Source organism: Leguminivora glycinivorella, chromosome 26 (genome assembly GCF_023078275.1).
Source record: "Leguminivora glycinivorella isolate SPB_JAAS2020 chromosome 26, LegGlyc_1.1, whole genome shotgun sequence".
NCBI classification, from domain to species: domain Eukaryota; kingdom Metazoa; phylum Arthropoda; class Insecta; order Lepidoptera; family Tortricidae; genus Leguminivora; species Leguminivora glycinivorella.
In genome coordinates this window covers 7,783,731-7,800,895 of record NC_062996.1, presented here as the reverse complement: position 1 = coordinate 7,800,895, position 17,165 = coordinate 7,783,731, and the positions used below count along the sequence as shown (strand labels likewise).

The 17,165-nt window shown below is 38.5% G+C and overlaps 1 protein-coding gene across 14 annotated transcripts in view; it reads right to left on the bottom strand.

Moving 5' to 3' along the window:
• LOC125239878 (zinc finger protein 883-like) overlaps positions 1-17,165 on the bottom strand; it is a 202,214-nt gene that overhangs the window by 120,145 nt on the left and 64,904 nt on the right. For 3 of the 14 annotated variants that reach the window (XM_048147615.1, XM_048147625.1, XM_048147631.1), the window contains exons 1-2: positions 2,594-2,880; positions 1,453-1,600 (exon numbers count right to left, since the gene is read on the bottom strand). The exons of 10 other annotated variants lie outside the window; for them this stretch is intronic. In XM_048147615.1, the coding sequence (XP_048003572.1) occupies positions 1,453-1,600; positions 2,594-2,722 (277 nt within the window). In that variant the 5' untranslated portion in view covers positions 2,723-2,880. Of the gene's footprint in view, positions 1-1,452; positions 1,601-2,593; positions 2,881-17,165 lie in introns of those variants that run through there. One more of the 14 variants, XM_048147620.1, reaches the window with a different exon arrangement.

The window sequence follows — 17,165 nt, the reverse complement described above, 5'->3', positions numbered from 1 at the left end:
AATTGTCGTCCTCTATGCCCATTGACCCAAGATCCTAATGAATTGGAGGTTTTGACGCCTGCTCATCTACTTATTGGAAGACCTTTGCTTTCGGTTCCGGAGTACAATTTCGAGGACATTCCGAACTCACGGTTGAATCGGTTTAACTTAATACAAGCTATGTCTCAACGGTTGTGGAGAAAATGGAGTGAACAATACCTCCATTCTCTTCAAATGCGTAGAAAATGGACATCTCCAACTGATCCGCCTCAGCTGGGTGATCTTGTCCTGATAAAGGAGGAGAATTTACCTCCTCTAAAATGGAAATTAGGAAGGATAGAAGAACTGCTACCCGGCAAAGACGGTGTTGTTAGGGTAGTACGTCTCAAAACTTCTACAGGTAGCCTCACGCGGCCTGTTGTTAAAATTTGTAGGCTTCCTTTGGACGACTAAGCGGAGTTAGCGGTACCAAATTGTTTTAATTTAGTGTTTTATTTTCTTTGTTTATTGTTGATAAAGGCTTTAGCCTTTCTCGGGCGGGGGAATGTTTAGTTTTTAATACCATAAGTAGTTTCGGAACGCATCCTAAATTGTTTACATTTATCATGTCTCGCTCTCACATCATTTTATCATATATATTTATCTCGTATGGGGAAATTACGGGCATGCGCAAAAGGCGTTATCTTTAGAACAAGATTTAAACAATATGACATGAAAGAAGAAAAAGAATATGTCAGAAGATGAAGAAAGAAAATCGGTGACGTTCACGGCGGTGGTGAACTGCGGAAAGAAATAAAGAAATAAGAAATAAAACGGCGAGCGGAAAAACCGTGGATTTAATTAAAACCAAAAGTGCGGCAAAGGCCTATACGTCAAAGCGCGGGTGAGTGTAGGGCTTTTATTTATATATTTTTCTTTTAAGTTCTCCCCATTTGTTCGCATCCCGAAAACGGGTGCAATCTTCCTAAGGTGCCGATTTCCGGACAGAACCAGCGCCCTTTTGTCCAAAGAACCCAAACTCACGCCAATCGGGTGGCGGGGAGGTTCTCTGGTACAACAACCATGTCACTAGTAGAGATGCCACGGATAGTTTGGCGGGATTCTAACATGCAGACCACCCCAGCGAGTCACTGAATATTCAGTCTGAAGTTTTTATCTAAACAAAGCAAAAGTTAATAGGAATGTTAATGATTAGAAACCAAACTGAATCCTGATAGGAAATGAACTTAATTCACAGTATTTTGTACTATCTAATGCTTATATTTATTTGCGAGTTAAATCTAACCATAATATTGATTACTATGTGACTAATGATACTCAAATTTTATTCTTAGTTTAGGTACTAAAACTCTAACCGGTATCCAACCAGATACTACATTCTGGTTTTGGCTGGATAGAAAAGTCACCAACCTGCTGAGTGGACCCAGATATATAGATAGATATCCGTTTATTTGCTTGTCACAATACACTGACCTTTGACGAGGCTCGCTCCCTGCGAGCGCGCCTGCAGCTCCGCCTGGCTGCGCTGCACTTGCAGCTTGAAGTCGCTCGCGTCTCGCAGGCGGCCCACGCACGTACAGCAGATGCCGCTCGAGCCCGAGCCGCCCACTGCCAGCTGCAACTTAAACCATTCACACCATTGAGGTATATGTACTATGTACTAGAGGCGACGTTGCCAAGCGAAAACTCTGCACATGCTGACAAATGCGCGGGGTGCGGGGAGCGGTTATTTACGCGTAGAGTAGGTCTACCACCAGATGTGACACATTATTATATTCTGCCTAACGGGAATTTTATATTATAGTTAAATAAAATACGGATATTCTAGTCAAACTTATTTATTTATTTACAACTTAAACAATACAAAATAATTGTGCTGTATTTATCTTCTTCTTTAAAATACACAATGAACATAAATACGGACAAAACGTATCAATTGTTCCCTTTTTTCATGACCAGGCCGAAGAAAATTGCAAAAAGTGAGCGTGCTAAAAATACAATTTTACTCAAAAACTATGAACTATATATATTAAACAAATAAACTTTTTCTATATTTTAGTAACATAATTAATGAAATAGTAAGTAGTTACTTAATAATTTTCCAAATAGAAATATATATATTAAGAGGTGAAACACATTAGTAGGAACAGTGTAAATGGCACATCTGCGCGGTTAACTTTTTATAGTCTATGATTGCGTCACCAAAATGGCGGCAGTGTCGCTCCCGCTGGCGAGTTTGTAGAATATTCAATCTTAAAATATTATAGAAGAGTTTTTTGTTTAATTTACCGATGAAATGTCACACCTTGGCTTTTATTTGATTTCCTCGAGTGATTAGTACAATTTTTAAGCACACAAGAAGGCATTATTCACGTGGAAAGTAAATGCATCACGGCACGTCACTGCACCGCAAGGACCCGGTAAGGACTGACAACGTTGCGGTCCATTGGACCGCAGTGCGTTGTGTAAAAATTCTCTTAGCAACGTCGCCTCTAGTACGTAGTACATATACCTCAATGATTCACACATTTAATTAAACACCATGCTGTCCTAACATTTTTAACAGTGTCATCCATTGACTTCACACACTTTTAAATTTGTGCACACAACTTACTTGAATATCAAAACACTCCTTGATCATGTCGGCATATATCTCCGTTTTGCCGAGATGTGTGTGCGGCGTCGTCAGGTCTTTGTCCGGGGGACAAAGCAGGCAGCAGCGACACGCTAGCAACACGTCCATCGCAACCGCTACGCTTGTATGCGTATTGCATACGCCAATTCCTACAAGTAGCCGTGACTGCCAAACTCCAACAACGGGAATTATCTTATGTGAAATAATAATGTATTTGAAATAAAAACGTAGTACCTAACAGATGCTAACACTAACCAGGAGCAAGAGCAAGTAGTTATATTTTTTAACAACAACCTAACCTTCAAACTGAAGTGACAGTCATCACTTGACAGTTTTGATTTTGAGATACGTTAAGAAGTTAACACACGACTGTACCGTACCGCAACTTCGAAATTAAGATATAATAAGTATAATAAGTAGCTTTATTTGACGTTCATATGCGCATTGTAATATGCCTACTTGAAAAATAAATATTTCATTTTCATTTTCATTTTTCATAAAATCTTCAATACAGGCTGACAAAAATAGGATTAAAATGGAACTAAAATTGTTTATCCTAACTTACTGTTCTCATACAAAAGGTGTACAATAGCAACTCAATAGTTGCCACATGTTAAGCGTTTTACAAAGACGGTGGCGCCATTTTTCAGTGCCATTTTTTTTTTTGACGTGATAACGTCTAATAACTCGTTACTACGGGCAGCATGCACGAAAAAGATGACGTCATTGTCCCGTTTCGCAATATAGCTTTTGTGCCATCTATTGGCGCGCGTTGGAACTAAGCGGCTGATCGATGCGCTCGGTATGGTTATAGCGTGTGGCCTGAGTAAAGCACCACAGCTGGGACAGATGGCGCGCCCGTGTGTTGTTCTCGACAAAATTAATTATTTCAATTTATACGACTTTTTTACAGAACATATCCCGTCTGAACTCATCATAGATTTAGAATTATTAAACTAGATTGTGTAGTTAGGTCAAAAAGTGTGTCCACATGAGAGGTCATTGTTTGGGCTGGTGTCCCTCTCGCACTTACTGACAATGTCAACATTATTCAGTGAACGTCGTTTTGAATTATACAAATCTTTGATTTATTGGCATCAAAATAATTACATTGTAATTATTTTCCAATTCTTTGAAATATATCGAAACCCTAGTTTGAATATAACACTAAAATAATATAAGAAGTTATAAAGTCAGGTAATATATATATATGTATATATATATATATATATATATATATATATATATATATATATATATATATATATATATATATATATATATATATATATAAATACTACTATTATGGCTCATTAACACTGGCCACACGTGCGAGAGGGACACCAGCCCAAACAATGCCCTCTCATGTGGACCGTTTTCGATAGTTCAGAATAGCGAAAACGGTCACCTTTTTGTCTCAGTAATAAGGTTCAATTTAGTATGGCAAAAAATGTGATTCCGCTGTCCCCTGTCTTTGGAACTCACTGACAATGACATTTGGGCCGCTAAACATGGTACAATAGGGACATTAGGGACTGAGCTCACACTTTTTTGCCATACTAAATTGAACTTTATCACCGGCGCAGAAAGGCGTTCTTGTCAGACTAGTAAAAGTTTTTGGCTTAACAACTCAATCTAGCTTAATATATATAAATCTATGGCATAGAACAACATGTCGAGTCCCTATACTCGTATATAGGTCTAAGGTTTTATTTGAAAATTGAAATGGTCATACAATGCCAAAAATTTTAAGTATTTGCAATATTACTTTCTATTATAGTAAAACATATATTTTTTAAGGATTATAATATAACTAAACTCTAGGTCTATATACTTTAACAATATTGTATAAGTACTGTTTGTAAACGACTGTATGTTTCTAAAATATAATAAATAAATAAAAATATATACGTATGTTTTTTCATAGCCAAATCTGGTCTGCTTTGGCAAACATTGCCATCATTGCGGTAAATGGATGGAGCGAAGAGCTTTGAGGAAAGATTGTAAGTATTCACTTCTGATAATTGTGTTAAAGGCTTTTTATCTATCTACTCACACCAGTATTCCCAAAAGTTATTGGCAAATCACTAGAAAGAGTGCAGAGGAAGTTCTGTAGGCACATTTACAAACGACTGTACGGGTATTACCCATATATGTATCCATCTCTATTCGTAACAGGAATGGTTGGTCTTCAAACTCTAGAAACCAGACGGAAACTGCTGCATATTATGCATTACCGCCAACTGTTTCACCATAGAGTATATAGATGACGCATCCGTGCTTGAGAGAATGGGGCTGCAAGTACCAAGAGCGAATGTGGTGGTTGGCATGCCGGGCGCGGTGCCGGCGCGGCGGCGGCGGCGCCTGTTCGCGGCGGCCGGCGCACCGCTCGAGCCCGAGCTGCTCTTAACCGCATCATGTTGGAGATAGGGTATGCAAAAACCGGTTAACTTAAAAAACCGGTTAATAACCGAGACTTTTCCTTCAAAACCGGTTAACCGGTTATTAACCGGTTTTGAGGATTTTTAGTAAATGGCCGTACTACGCAATAATTACCATTACCTTTAAGAATTCTGATGTTGATGATATCGTAGCAGGTATTACTTGCACGATGAAGATCATTTTAATCCAGTTTTTGGAAATTTGGTAAATGCGGAAATTGCTAAAAAAGGCTTCTGTGGTTTGAATGTGATTCGTCAGTTTTGCGTTTTCTAGGCATGTCGCGAAGGTCTACAGCTCCCAGAGCCCCTAGTAATACAAGCAATTGATGTAAGAAAACCAAGATCTCCATTTTACCTTTCTTTTAAAAAATATAGTTTGAAATATACGGTAGACTCCGGTTACAACGACGCTCAAGGGACCGCTGATATTACGTCGTACTAACCGGATGTCGTACAAAACGAATTTCATTTCTTTTAATTAAAAGTAATATCTACATCTCTATTACTAAAACATTTCAATCAATAGGTTTATTTACAGGGTATTATTATCATAGTATTAATACCTTATTTTATTGTGACTTGTTTAGTTAGAAAAGTCCTTTTTAGTATGCGTGCTTGCTCATAATTTGTAAGTAAAGCTAGTTTTCCCCTCACTAGCTCGGAAACACGTGTTTTGTCCTTTAATACCAGCGGGTAAAAACGCATTTTATCCACTAGTGGGTAAAGTAATTTGACCTTGAATAAAGTCAAATAAACTGCTTTAAAATTGATAAAAGTAGGTGAATCTAGTAATAAAGATGATTTACCACCTGTGGAACTACTGAAAGCAGTAACGCATTTTTTGAGTTGTAGTTTCCTTGCTTATAGTGAGGGGAAAAGTTTTGTGTTACACTCGGGTGCAAATGTATTTTACTTCTCGTGTGTTAAATAACTCGCAAGTTCAGGATTCCTTTCACTTGCTCGTTTTTCAATTCCACACTCGGCGTTAAAATACAACTTTGCCCCCTTGTATAACAAATAACTATTATACGCAATCGAAAAATACAAATTGGGTTCTATTTAGCTTATAAGATTAGACCCGAGGCGAACAAATTGTTAAAATTTTAAAAGCAATACTCCAAAAAGTTACATGGCCACAATGTAATCTTGCTACTTGTTGTAGGCAAGACAGGGGGCCGTGCTCGGGTGGAAGTAGCTTTGTTTCCTCAATTTACTAGTAAAACTAAAAACTTTGTCGCTCGTCGTTGCAACCGGACTTGACGGACGGATTCTGTGTAAAATACTAACCGTATTATACTAACCGGACTCTACTGTATTGTATAAAATGTATAATTGAGCAGACTCGAGACTAATTTTAAAATAAAATCATTACAGATAATAATGTTGTCAATGAAAAGTAATGAATAAATCTTTATTATTACAAAACATGAAATAATTACGTATTTTTGAACCTTTTAATGCCTAATTTTCCAAATTTTGAGAAATAAATACAGTTTCGGTTATTAACCGGTTAGAGACTAAAAAACCGGTTTTTAACAGAGGCCAAAAAGTCTCGGTTAACCGGTTTTTCGGTTAACCGGTTTTTCGGTTAACCGGTTTGCACACCCTAGTTGGAGACAGACGATATTGACATATTTGCTGATAGTGTTGGTGTGTTTTACAGAAAACTCTTAAGGTTCATAGACCCTACACTCCTTAGGTGATTAATGTAATAACCATAGTTTAACTTTTAAGTGTGTTTGCTTTTATTTATGTCAATTTAACATGTACATAATTATATTACCACATAAGTGCTTTGGTGAAATACTGTTAACTTTTGTGTATTTTTAATAAATAAATAAAAAAACGTGAAAAAAGTCCCAGAATCGGGCCCCTTTTGCTATACTCTGACCGCCCCTGTCTATACTACTGTAATGTTTGACGTTATCACGTTAAACGTAATGAAAAGTAATGAATAAATCTTTATTATTACAAAACATGAAATAATTACGTATTTTTGAACCTTTTAATGCCTAATTTTCCAAATTTTGAGAAATAAATACAGTTTCGGTTATTAACCGGTTAGAGACTAAAAAACCGGTTTTTAACAGAGGCCAAAAAGTCTCGGTTAACCGGTTTTTCGGTTAACCGGTTTTTCGGTTAACCGGTTTGCACACCCTAGTTGGAGACAGACGATATTGACATATTTGCTGATAGTGTTGGTGTGTTTTACAGAAAACTCTTAAGGTTCATAGACCCTACACTCCTTAGGTGATTAATGTAATAACCATAGTTTAACTTTTAAGTGTGTTTGCTTTTATTTATGTCAATTTAACATGTACATAATTATATTACCACATAAGTGCTTTGGTGAAATACTGTTAACTTTTGTGTATTTTTAATAAATAAATAAAAAAACGTGAAAAAAGTCCCAGAATCGGGCCCCTTTTGCTATACTCTGACCGCCCCTGTCTATACTACTGTAATGTTTGACGTTATCACGTTAAACTACCGTCCGTAAACCGACTTTACAGACAACCAATTTTTTTCTTAATAAATAATAATAAATAATTAAATAATATCATGAAACTTGCAAATACCTCATGTCTTTTGTTCTTGGTGGAATAAAAAGAAAGGCATATTAATGTTTAAACATTTTATTATTTATTACTTATACATGTTTTACACACGGAAATACAGACTGGGAAAAAAAATTGGCACCAAAAAGGCGCGAAATAAGTCTGGCTCGATGATGTGATGACTCCTCCAACGATTATGTTTAGGAAAGCACGCGTTCTATGAAGACGAGTCTCCGCTGAGCTCATTAGGGTTCCGTAGTCAACTAGGAACCCTTATAGTTTCGCCATGTCTGTCTGTCCGTCCGTCCGCGGATAATCTCAGTAACCGTTAGCACTAGAAAGCTGAAATTTGGTACCAATGTGTATATCAATCACGCCAACAAAGTGCAAAAATAAAAAATGGAAAAAAATGTTTTATTAGGGTACCCCCCTACATGTAAAGTGGGGCTGATATTTTTTTTCATTCCAACCCCAACATGTGATATATTGTTGGATAGGTATTTAAAAAAAGGACGTTGGCATCATGTCATGTCAAATAGTTCCTCAGACAGAACACAACACATTGTACAGGCGATAGAATATCACACATAAGGAGGCGAAGTTTCTCCTTAGACTTAAGGGTAGGGCTGTAGGAGGTAGGGCATAGCGGATGATATTCTGTTTTGTGTGGTAGGGCACAGCACAGCGGATATTGTCTCGCTCGAATCTAGAGTAGAGTCCTTACAGAAGACCGCAGCCTAATAGCACAAGACCCTACTCATAGTGTTGTGTTCCTGTCGGTGAGTAAGGATGCCAGAGCTCAACGAGGGTTCGGTGTGCTGATGACAGGAGGACTTACGGAACTAACTTGTTCCGTCTATTGTCCTTTGAGTCGTCGGCAACCCGAACCCTTCTTAGAACTTGTACCTACACTCCTTTTTGCTGTGTACTTAACACAGCAAAAGGGAATGTACAAGTTTCTAATGGGGTGGCAACGCGCATGTGACACTGTTTGATTTGCAGGCGTCCATAGGTTACGGTGACCGCTTTACATCAGGCGGGCCGTATGCTTGTTTGCCACCGACGTAGTATTAAAAAAAGGGTTCAATACCGCCCGTAAGTTTGGGATCGTCGACAATTCGCACACGCGTCTCTGGACCGAGTCAAAGGGTGCAAGCTGGTATCCAGGTGCTCCTGCCCAAAGGTGACAGCAATACTCCATGTGGGGTCTGACTTGCGACTTGTACAAGAGCACTCTTTGCCCCGGAGTAAAGTATCCCCTCGCTCTATTGAGCACAACAAGTTTTTGAACGGAATTGGACGTCGCTCGAAATGTCGACTCCAAGGATCCCAACACTCCCTGACAAGGTAAGGGCTGTGCTTTGGAACTGTGGAACCACAATAAATCGGGTTTCCTTAACGGTGAACGCACAAACCTGTGTTTTACCGAGACTACATAATCCAACATTCGCGAGCATCTTTCACCAGCCTGCTCAAAAGAAGTGGTTTTTGTGTTTACAATTATAGTTTTATTGCGTCTTGAATAACTTTACCGGACTTGCATCGAAACTCTTCGGTAAGTAGTCGTGAATTGGATCAATAATAAAAAAAAACCGGCCAAGTGCGAGTCGGACTCGCGCACCGAGGGTTCCGTACAAACCTGCAAGGTTTACAAAGTTCGTTCATTACGACAATCGAGTCATAACTATGGTATTCAACTTGATAGCTCTACGCGTTCATGAGGAAAAAAGTAATAAGTTTATATTTATTAAAAAATATATATTTTGTAATGTAACTAAAAATTTAAGGTTTTCGGAATTTTTCCTTTATGTGTGCTATAAAACGTTGCTTCATGCCAAATTTCAAGATTCTAGGTCGACTGGAAGTACCCTTTAGGTTTTGATTCCCTTGCGAGTACTTGCGAGTTTCAAAATATGCAGCTTAAATTGCTGTTTCTTTTGATTGCGTTGACATAGAAGTTTGATTTTGTTACAGCTTAAAGGTATTATAGACCTGAGTATTTGGTATGAATTTCAATTTAATACCTCTACGCGTTTATGAGGAAATGGGTAGTAAGGTTAAAATTATTAAAAAAAAATATATTATGTGATGTAACTAAAAATTTATGGTTTTCGTAATTTTTCCTTTATCTATGCTATAAGACGTTGCTTCGTACCAAATTTCAAGATTCTGAGTTCACGGGAAGCACCCTGTAGGTTTTGATTCCCTTGCAAGTGTCGAAAATTTGCGGCATAAACGGCTGTATCTTTTGATTGCGTTGGCTTAGAAGTTTGATTTTTTCACAGCTTCAAGGGACAGTAGACCTGAGTAATTGATATAAATTTCAGCTTCATACCTCCACGCGTTCCTGAGAAAAAGGGTCTTGACAGACGGACGGACGGACGGACAGACGGACAACAAAGTGATCCTATAAGGGTTCCGTTTTTTCCTTTTGAGGTACGGAACCCTAAAAATTGAAAATAAAAAGCGAAATAGTATTTTAGACAAATGTAATATAATAGAGCTTTTCAATCGAGTACCATATTTAGGCCACGAAGGTTTCCAAGTGGTGCTAATAGTAAGGTGCGAAATTGAAAATCTTGATTATAGCACTATTGTATACATTTAAGAATATACATGAAAACTATCATACTTGTAACAAAATTATCACATACTAAGTATACTTATGATCTCAATTTAATTTAATAATTTTCGTTCATGTAATTTATATTTGAATGTTGTGCTTGGTTATTATAGAAATGTTAATTTAATATTATTAGTTTAGAACAGTATTAAGATATTTGTATCCAATTTACATTTTGTAACCTCGCCGTAATAATAAATATTTTATTATATTTTATTTTTATATACATATTGTAAAATACCTAGCCTAAGAAGGAAAATAAATACTGAGAAATAATAAATAAATAAAATACTTCTACTCTCTGACTTATTTGTTACTCACATTAACAGAAGTGAACTGTATTACCATCGCCCTCACTCTCCTTTGTTTTCTTTAATTTTCACACCGCTCGATCATGTTCACGAACAAAGCACACACTTTAACTTTTCAGACAAAGCAGGGAAAATAAATCATATTTTTATTAATATAATAATTGGAACGGCAAAATCCCATCCCATTAACATACGGGAGCGCGCGTGAGCTGCGTGACAGGAGCCCCTTCCTTATTGAAGGAGCGTGAAATGTCAATGCTCTAAGTTTCTGATTTAGGTCATTGCTGCGTCGTCAGGGTTCATCCCAATGTGAGTCTTCTGGTGACGTCGCAGAGATGATTTCTGAGTGCATTTGTAATCACAGTGGCTACATGCGTAATGCTTTTCTCCTGTGTGTATTATTTGGTGTCTTTGTAAGTTTCGTTTGGTACTGGATTTATAAGCACATTGACTACATGCGTAAGGCTTTTCTCCGGTGTGTATTCTTTGATGTGTTCGTAAGCCTGATTTCGTACTGCATTTAAAAGGACAGTGACTACATGCGTAAGGCTTTTCTCCGGTGTGTATTCTTTGGTGACTTCGTAAGTTTGATTTCGTACAGCTTTTATAAGCACAGTGACTACATGCGTAAGGCTTTTCTCCGGTGTGTAATCTCATGTGACTTTGTAAGTATGCTTTCCGAGTGAATTTGTAGTCGCAATGGCTACACGCGTAAGGCTTTTCTCCGGTGTGTAATCTCATGTGATTTTGTAAGTGTGCTTTCTGAATGCATTTGTAGTCGCAATAACTACATGCGAAAGGCTTTTCGCCGGTGTGTAATCTCATGTGGTTTTGTAATTGTGTTTTCTGAGTGAATTTGTACTCACAGTGACTACATGCGAAAGGCTTTTCTCCTGTGTGTATTCTTTGGTGTCTCTGTAAGTGTGATTTCTTATTGCATTTATAAGCACAGAGACTACATGCGTAAGGCTTTTCTCCGGTGTGTATTCTTTGGTGTCGTTGTAAGTCTGATTTCGCACTGCATTTGTGATCGCAGTGGCTACATTGAAAAGGCTTTTCATCAGTATGTGTCCTTTCATGTATTATTAGGGTTGACCTGTTACTGCACTTGTAGTCGCAATAACTACACTTATAAGGCCTTACTCTGGTATTTAATCTTAGGTGTGTTGTTTTGTGTGTCTTCTTATCTTCGTAGTATATCGCTTGATGTTTGTGTAAATCACTTTTAATCACGCTTTTGAAACTGAAGTGACTTTTTAAATGAGCTCGCAACCATCTCTTGGAAATTGCTGAATACTCACAATGAGCGCACATGAAATTCGTGACACCATGTTCGATTTTTGTATGCTCTAAAATAAGTGATTCAGTTTGGAATGTAGCACTACAAAAATCACAAGCAAATTGTTTGGGTGCTGGCGGCAAGTGTGTCTCTTGAATGTGTTTCCTTAAGATAGTTTCGTTTCTAAAACGTTCGCCACAGTGTTCGCAGGCGATTGGTTTGGCCCCGCTGTGAGCAGTCGCGTCGCCGCGGAGGCGCTCGAGCACCACGGAGCAAGCCATCGAGAGCTGTTCCCTGGCGCGTGCGCTGCCGTCCGAACACACTGCAACATTTATTTATTAAATTAGTCCTTAAATTTTAAGCAACCTGAACTCACATGTGCGAACTGCGAACTCGGCCACAGAGCCGAGCGTCGTTGGCGACGGTACTAACACAGATGTAAATTAGTTACCGTTGGGTAGCGCATCGGCGGCGGCCTGCCGATAACAACGTGTGCAACACTAGACGTTAAATTAAAAATAAATTATACCCCATACATATTTACCAAACCATCTGCAGACAGGTAAGAAATTACTCACTGAGTGAAATTCACTTATAACGCGGCCGTCAAGCAAATCTAGCCACTAAAAAAGGCGCGTAATTAAAGTTTTCTATGGACGGGAAACCGTCGCCCCTACATTTTAAATATTATTATATTATATTATATTATTTGATACACTAGCAGCTGATAGCTGATGCGTGTATATCACTGCACTTGTTGTTCTATAGTTAATGTTTATATTTTAGTTTTAAATGTTTATCAAGTCTGTTTTTGAAACTGTTCACTGAGGGAGCACTTATCACTGTTTCTGGTAGTTTATTCCACTCGCGTACGACACGGTTTGATAGGAAGTGCTTCCTAGGATTGCTTGTGCTGGGAACGCGAGTAATTTTCAAGCTGTGGCCTCTAAGACGGTGATTCTTACTCATAACAAACAGGTCCTTAAGTTCAGGTAAGTCATAATAGTCATGTATGATCTTGAATGTTTCGATGAGGTCACCACGCTGTCTCCTTTGCTCCAGGCTTGTCAAACCAAGGCTGGCAAGCCTTTGGTTGTAGGGCTTATTACGTAATCCATAAACCATCTTGGTTGACCTGCGTTGCACCTTTTCAAGTAAAGTAATATCCTTCTGAAAGTATGGGCTCCAAATTTGGTAAGCATATTCAAGAAGAGGCCTTATGTATGTCTTATAAAGTTTTATAAACAATGAGTTATCAATTGTCTTAAATGATTTCCGTATTAGGTATACTAGTGAGTTGGCTCTTTTTGTTATTTCGAGAATGTGCTTATCCCATTTCAGGTTGCTTGTTATAGTGACTCCGAGGTCTTTTTGCGAGTTTACAGCGTCTAGTACCTGTGTACCCATGGTGTACGGTAGTTTAGGATTTGTGGGCCCAATATGAAGAACAGTACATTTATTTGAATTAAGTGACATGAGCCAGTCATGTGTCCACCCTGTGATACGATCTAAGTCTGCCTGTATAATATTGTGCGAGATCAGGGGTTTCCCATTATTTTCGTGTCATCCGCAAAAAGTGACAGTTTAGATTTGACAACAGACTTCAGATCAGTGACAAAAATACCAAAAAGGATTGGACCTAGGACCGATCCTTGTGGGACACCACTAAGCACCTCAATAGGTTCAGACAGCTCCTCCCCTACTCTGATTCTCATTTTTCTAGCACTTAGAAAGTTTTGGATCCAGTTTAGTAGACGTCCACGAATCCCATAATGCTCTAGCTTACTAATAAGCCTCTTAATAGGTACCCGGTCGAAGGCCTTTTCATAGTCTAAGTAAACCACATCCGTTGGAAGGTGTTCATTCCAGTTTTCCGTCCAGTAATCAAGGCAAGTCAAAAGATTAGTAACCGTTGACAGTTTGGGAATAAAACCATGTTGTTCTTGAATTATGATTTGCTCTTCAGATAAAAATTGTCTAATATGTTTAGCAATAATCTTCTCCATTGCCTTACATGCAATACTTGTTAAACTTATTGGTCTGTAATTGGCTGCAGTGAGTTTGTCGCCTTTTTTATATATGGGGGTAACGGTGGCTTCCTTCCAATCAGTAGGTAATGTGCCCGTCATAAAGGACAATGACATTACATATGACAGCTGATCTCTTAGCGCGCGACTACACTTCTTCAAGAATATTGCCGGTATGCCGTCTGGACCCATAGCGGTTTCATCTTTAAAGGTGTTTATTGTTTTCTCCACCACTTGAGGAGTGAATTCGATCTCTTCTAAAGATCTCAGCACTTTTGAAGTACTGACTGCCGGTATTGGTACGGCATCTGGTTCCATAACAAAGGATTTTTTAAATTGGTTAGCAAAAATGTTTGCTATTTGTTTACTATCATTCACGATCACGTTTGTGGTCTCGTCGCGCAATGACGGAGGGACTGAAACCTTTGATGTCAGGCTTTGTCTTATATAGCTGTAAAAGCGTTTTGGGCTGCTTAACACAATAGTCCTTTCAAATTCGACCCTTGCTTTTCTCACCTTGTCAATAATTTGATTATTAAGTTTTTTGTAAATCCTGTAATTGTCTTCTGATTTATCAAGTTGGTATAATTTCCATTTCATCACTTTCTGGTTAGTTAATTTTAAAATATCCGGCCCAATCCATGGTTTGTTAATATTAGATTTACACTTTCGTTTTGGCGGTACTACCTCCGTTATAATATCAATCATTCTGTTTTTAAGTTGTGCCCAGGCAGATTGACAATCAGTTAAATCCTGGATATTAAAATTTGATTCTGTTATTAACGAATTTATCTTATCAAAGTCTGCTCTGAAAAAGTCTTTGCGTTGTTGTTTTAGTGCCGTGCTCTGTGTGTGGTTGATCTGAAACTGTAATGCGGTTAGCAAAACCATATGATCACTCTTACCGATTGGCGGATGGTGAACTATGTTGTTGCAGAGTCCTTCTTCATTGCAAAGAATTAAATCCAAAAGAGACTCTTCATTATTTCTTTTCCGTGTCGATTCTGTCACAAGCTGTTGAAGATTAGTATCGACTAGGATTTCTACAAACTGTTCATGTAAAACATTGTAACCATCAAATTTCTCTAAAGGCCAAGTAATGTCAGGCAAATTAAAGTCTCCAACTATGAGGAGTGCTCCTTTACAAGTTGTCGAAGCTTTTTTAATTGTCTCGAATAAAGTTCTGTCACTTTCCTCAAATGTGTAGTGCGTAGGGCGGTAAACACCTGCAAGTAAAAGACTGAAACTGCCGTACGAAACATTTATCCAGAGCGCTTCAACATTCCTTTGATTGTTGTATTCCGGGTGCAAAACTGAAAGGATCGGGATATCATTATGTTTATCTGCTACGTATATCACAACTCCTCCCCACCCTCTGCCAGTACTCCTGTCATATCTAAATAAGTTATATCCTTTTATGTTTATTAGACTGTTATCGATTGACGGTTTCAAATGTGTTTCCGTAATAATAATAAAAACAGGTTGCAGTTTGTCTATTTCCAATAAGAATAAGTCTCGTTTAGCCATTATGGATGCCAGGTTCGTGTAGAAAAGAGGTAACTGTGTAAAACCATTGCTTAGTTTTTTCCCACCTGGTTACTTTGATGGGCCTTAACAATGGTAGGCTTGCCATTCAAATATTTAATAATAATGTCGGACTCACCTGCCTCAATCCTGCTTTCAAGCTCAGTGCGAAGTTTCTTAAGGTACTCACGTTGATACGGGGTTAAATCGTTCTTCACTGAAATACTCTTATTTCGAAGGTTGTTTCTGTTCTTAAGAACCTTAACCGCCACGGCCCTATTCGCAAAAATCACCTTGAGTGGGCGTGGCCTGTCGCTCGGCTGAGGTTTACCTAGCCTGACGGTGGCCAGCGGCTCGGCTGTTTCGGTTAATTCCGACAAAATATCTTGCACAAGCCCATGGTCATGCCTTTTGCGCGCTTCAATGGAAACGTCTCCAGCCGACGACACCTCCGGGACGCCAAACATGATGACGTTAGCACTACGCCTATTGCGGTCCTCCAACTCACTAATAATGTTTTCCAAGCCAAACTGTTGACCTTGGTTCTTTTTCAGGGCCTCAATTTCTTGTTTCAGCTCATCTACTTGCTTCCGTAGAGCTGGTAGCTGCCGTATTCCAAGGACACAGTCGGGGCATAAATATTTCAATGTCGGCGATTGAAGGGCGATTACTCTCAATTCCGTCACAAGCAATCCACTACACTTAACACATATCAACCTATCGCATCCACCACATACTATTTTTGGGTTTTGACTGTCCGGTTTAGGCAATTGATTTGAACACTTCATGCAAGACGCCATTTTTAGTAACTTATTTCGAGGTTATAGATGATTTAGTTTTCTTGATCAAATAAGTCCACAGAAACACAATATCTACTTCAGATAACACTCCTACGTTAAATTTGATGCCCAATTTAACGAAAATCACACTTTTTGAGTCAAAACAAACTAATTTCCGATTATTATATCACTTTCAAACACTAGGCAACGAAAAACACAAGTGCAGTCAAAAGTGAGGGTAGACGAAAAAACAATATTTTTTTAATGTTACGGCTCGTCGATGACTCCGCCAACGTCGAGGTTATGAAAGGCACGCGCTTTATGAAGATACTTATTAGCCGGTGAGTCCTACAATTTACAAATTTGCCACCCTTTTTTAGTCAGAAGATCTACTTGACCGTCGTTACACTTATTTCGGGATATATTAGTCAAAAAAACGAAAACGTCTGCAATCGATGCTACTAGGCTTAGAATAAATTTAAAACTGGAAAAGTACTGCCTTGGGTGAGCGCTGCGGCATATTGGTCAATGGGACCTGTAGCGACATCTAACAGTTCGTGTTTCCCATTCGGGTTGGTACTCACGCGACATCTCATCGCCCTCGGCCGCCGGCTCCGACTTGACAGAGAACTCTTCGTCTAAAACAAACATACATTCTATGATGTTGATTATTAGAATATTATGAGTAAATGACGGTGTACTTGTAATCTTGAAACAATCAGTTTTGATATCACATGTTTGACCGCAGCGACGACCACGGTTCAACTCGATTTGCTTTTGCATGTCCGAATGTTCTCATCTACAGGTCGCAAGTCTCCATCGCAATTTTGCAACCAGATTGTGTGATTATTGATTCCAAATCATTTTGTCCACTCCAGTGTTAGGCAAAAACGTATAAGGCGTTTAGGACTATCGTGACTTTAAAAACTAAGTACGTTTGCGTTTTCTAAGCGAGTAGCGTAATAGGTCTTTAGCTCCCAGAGTCACTAGTTTACTTTTTGTCATAGTC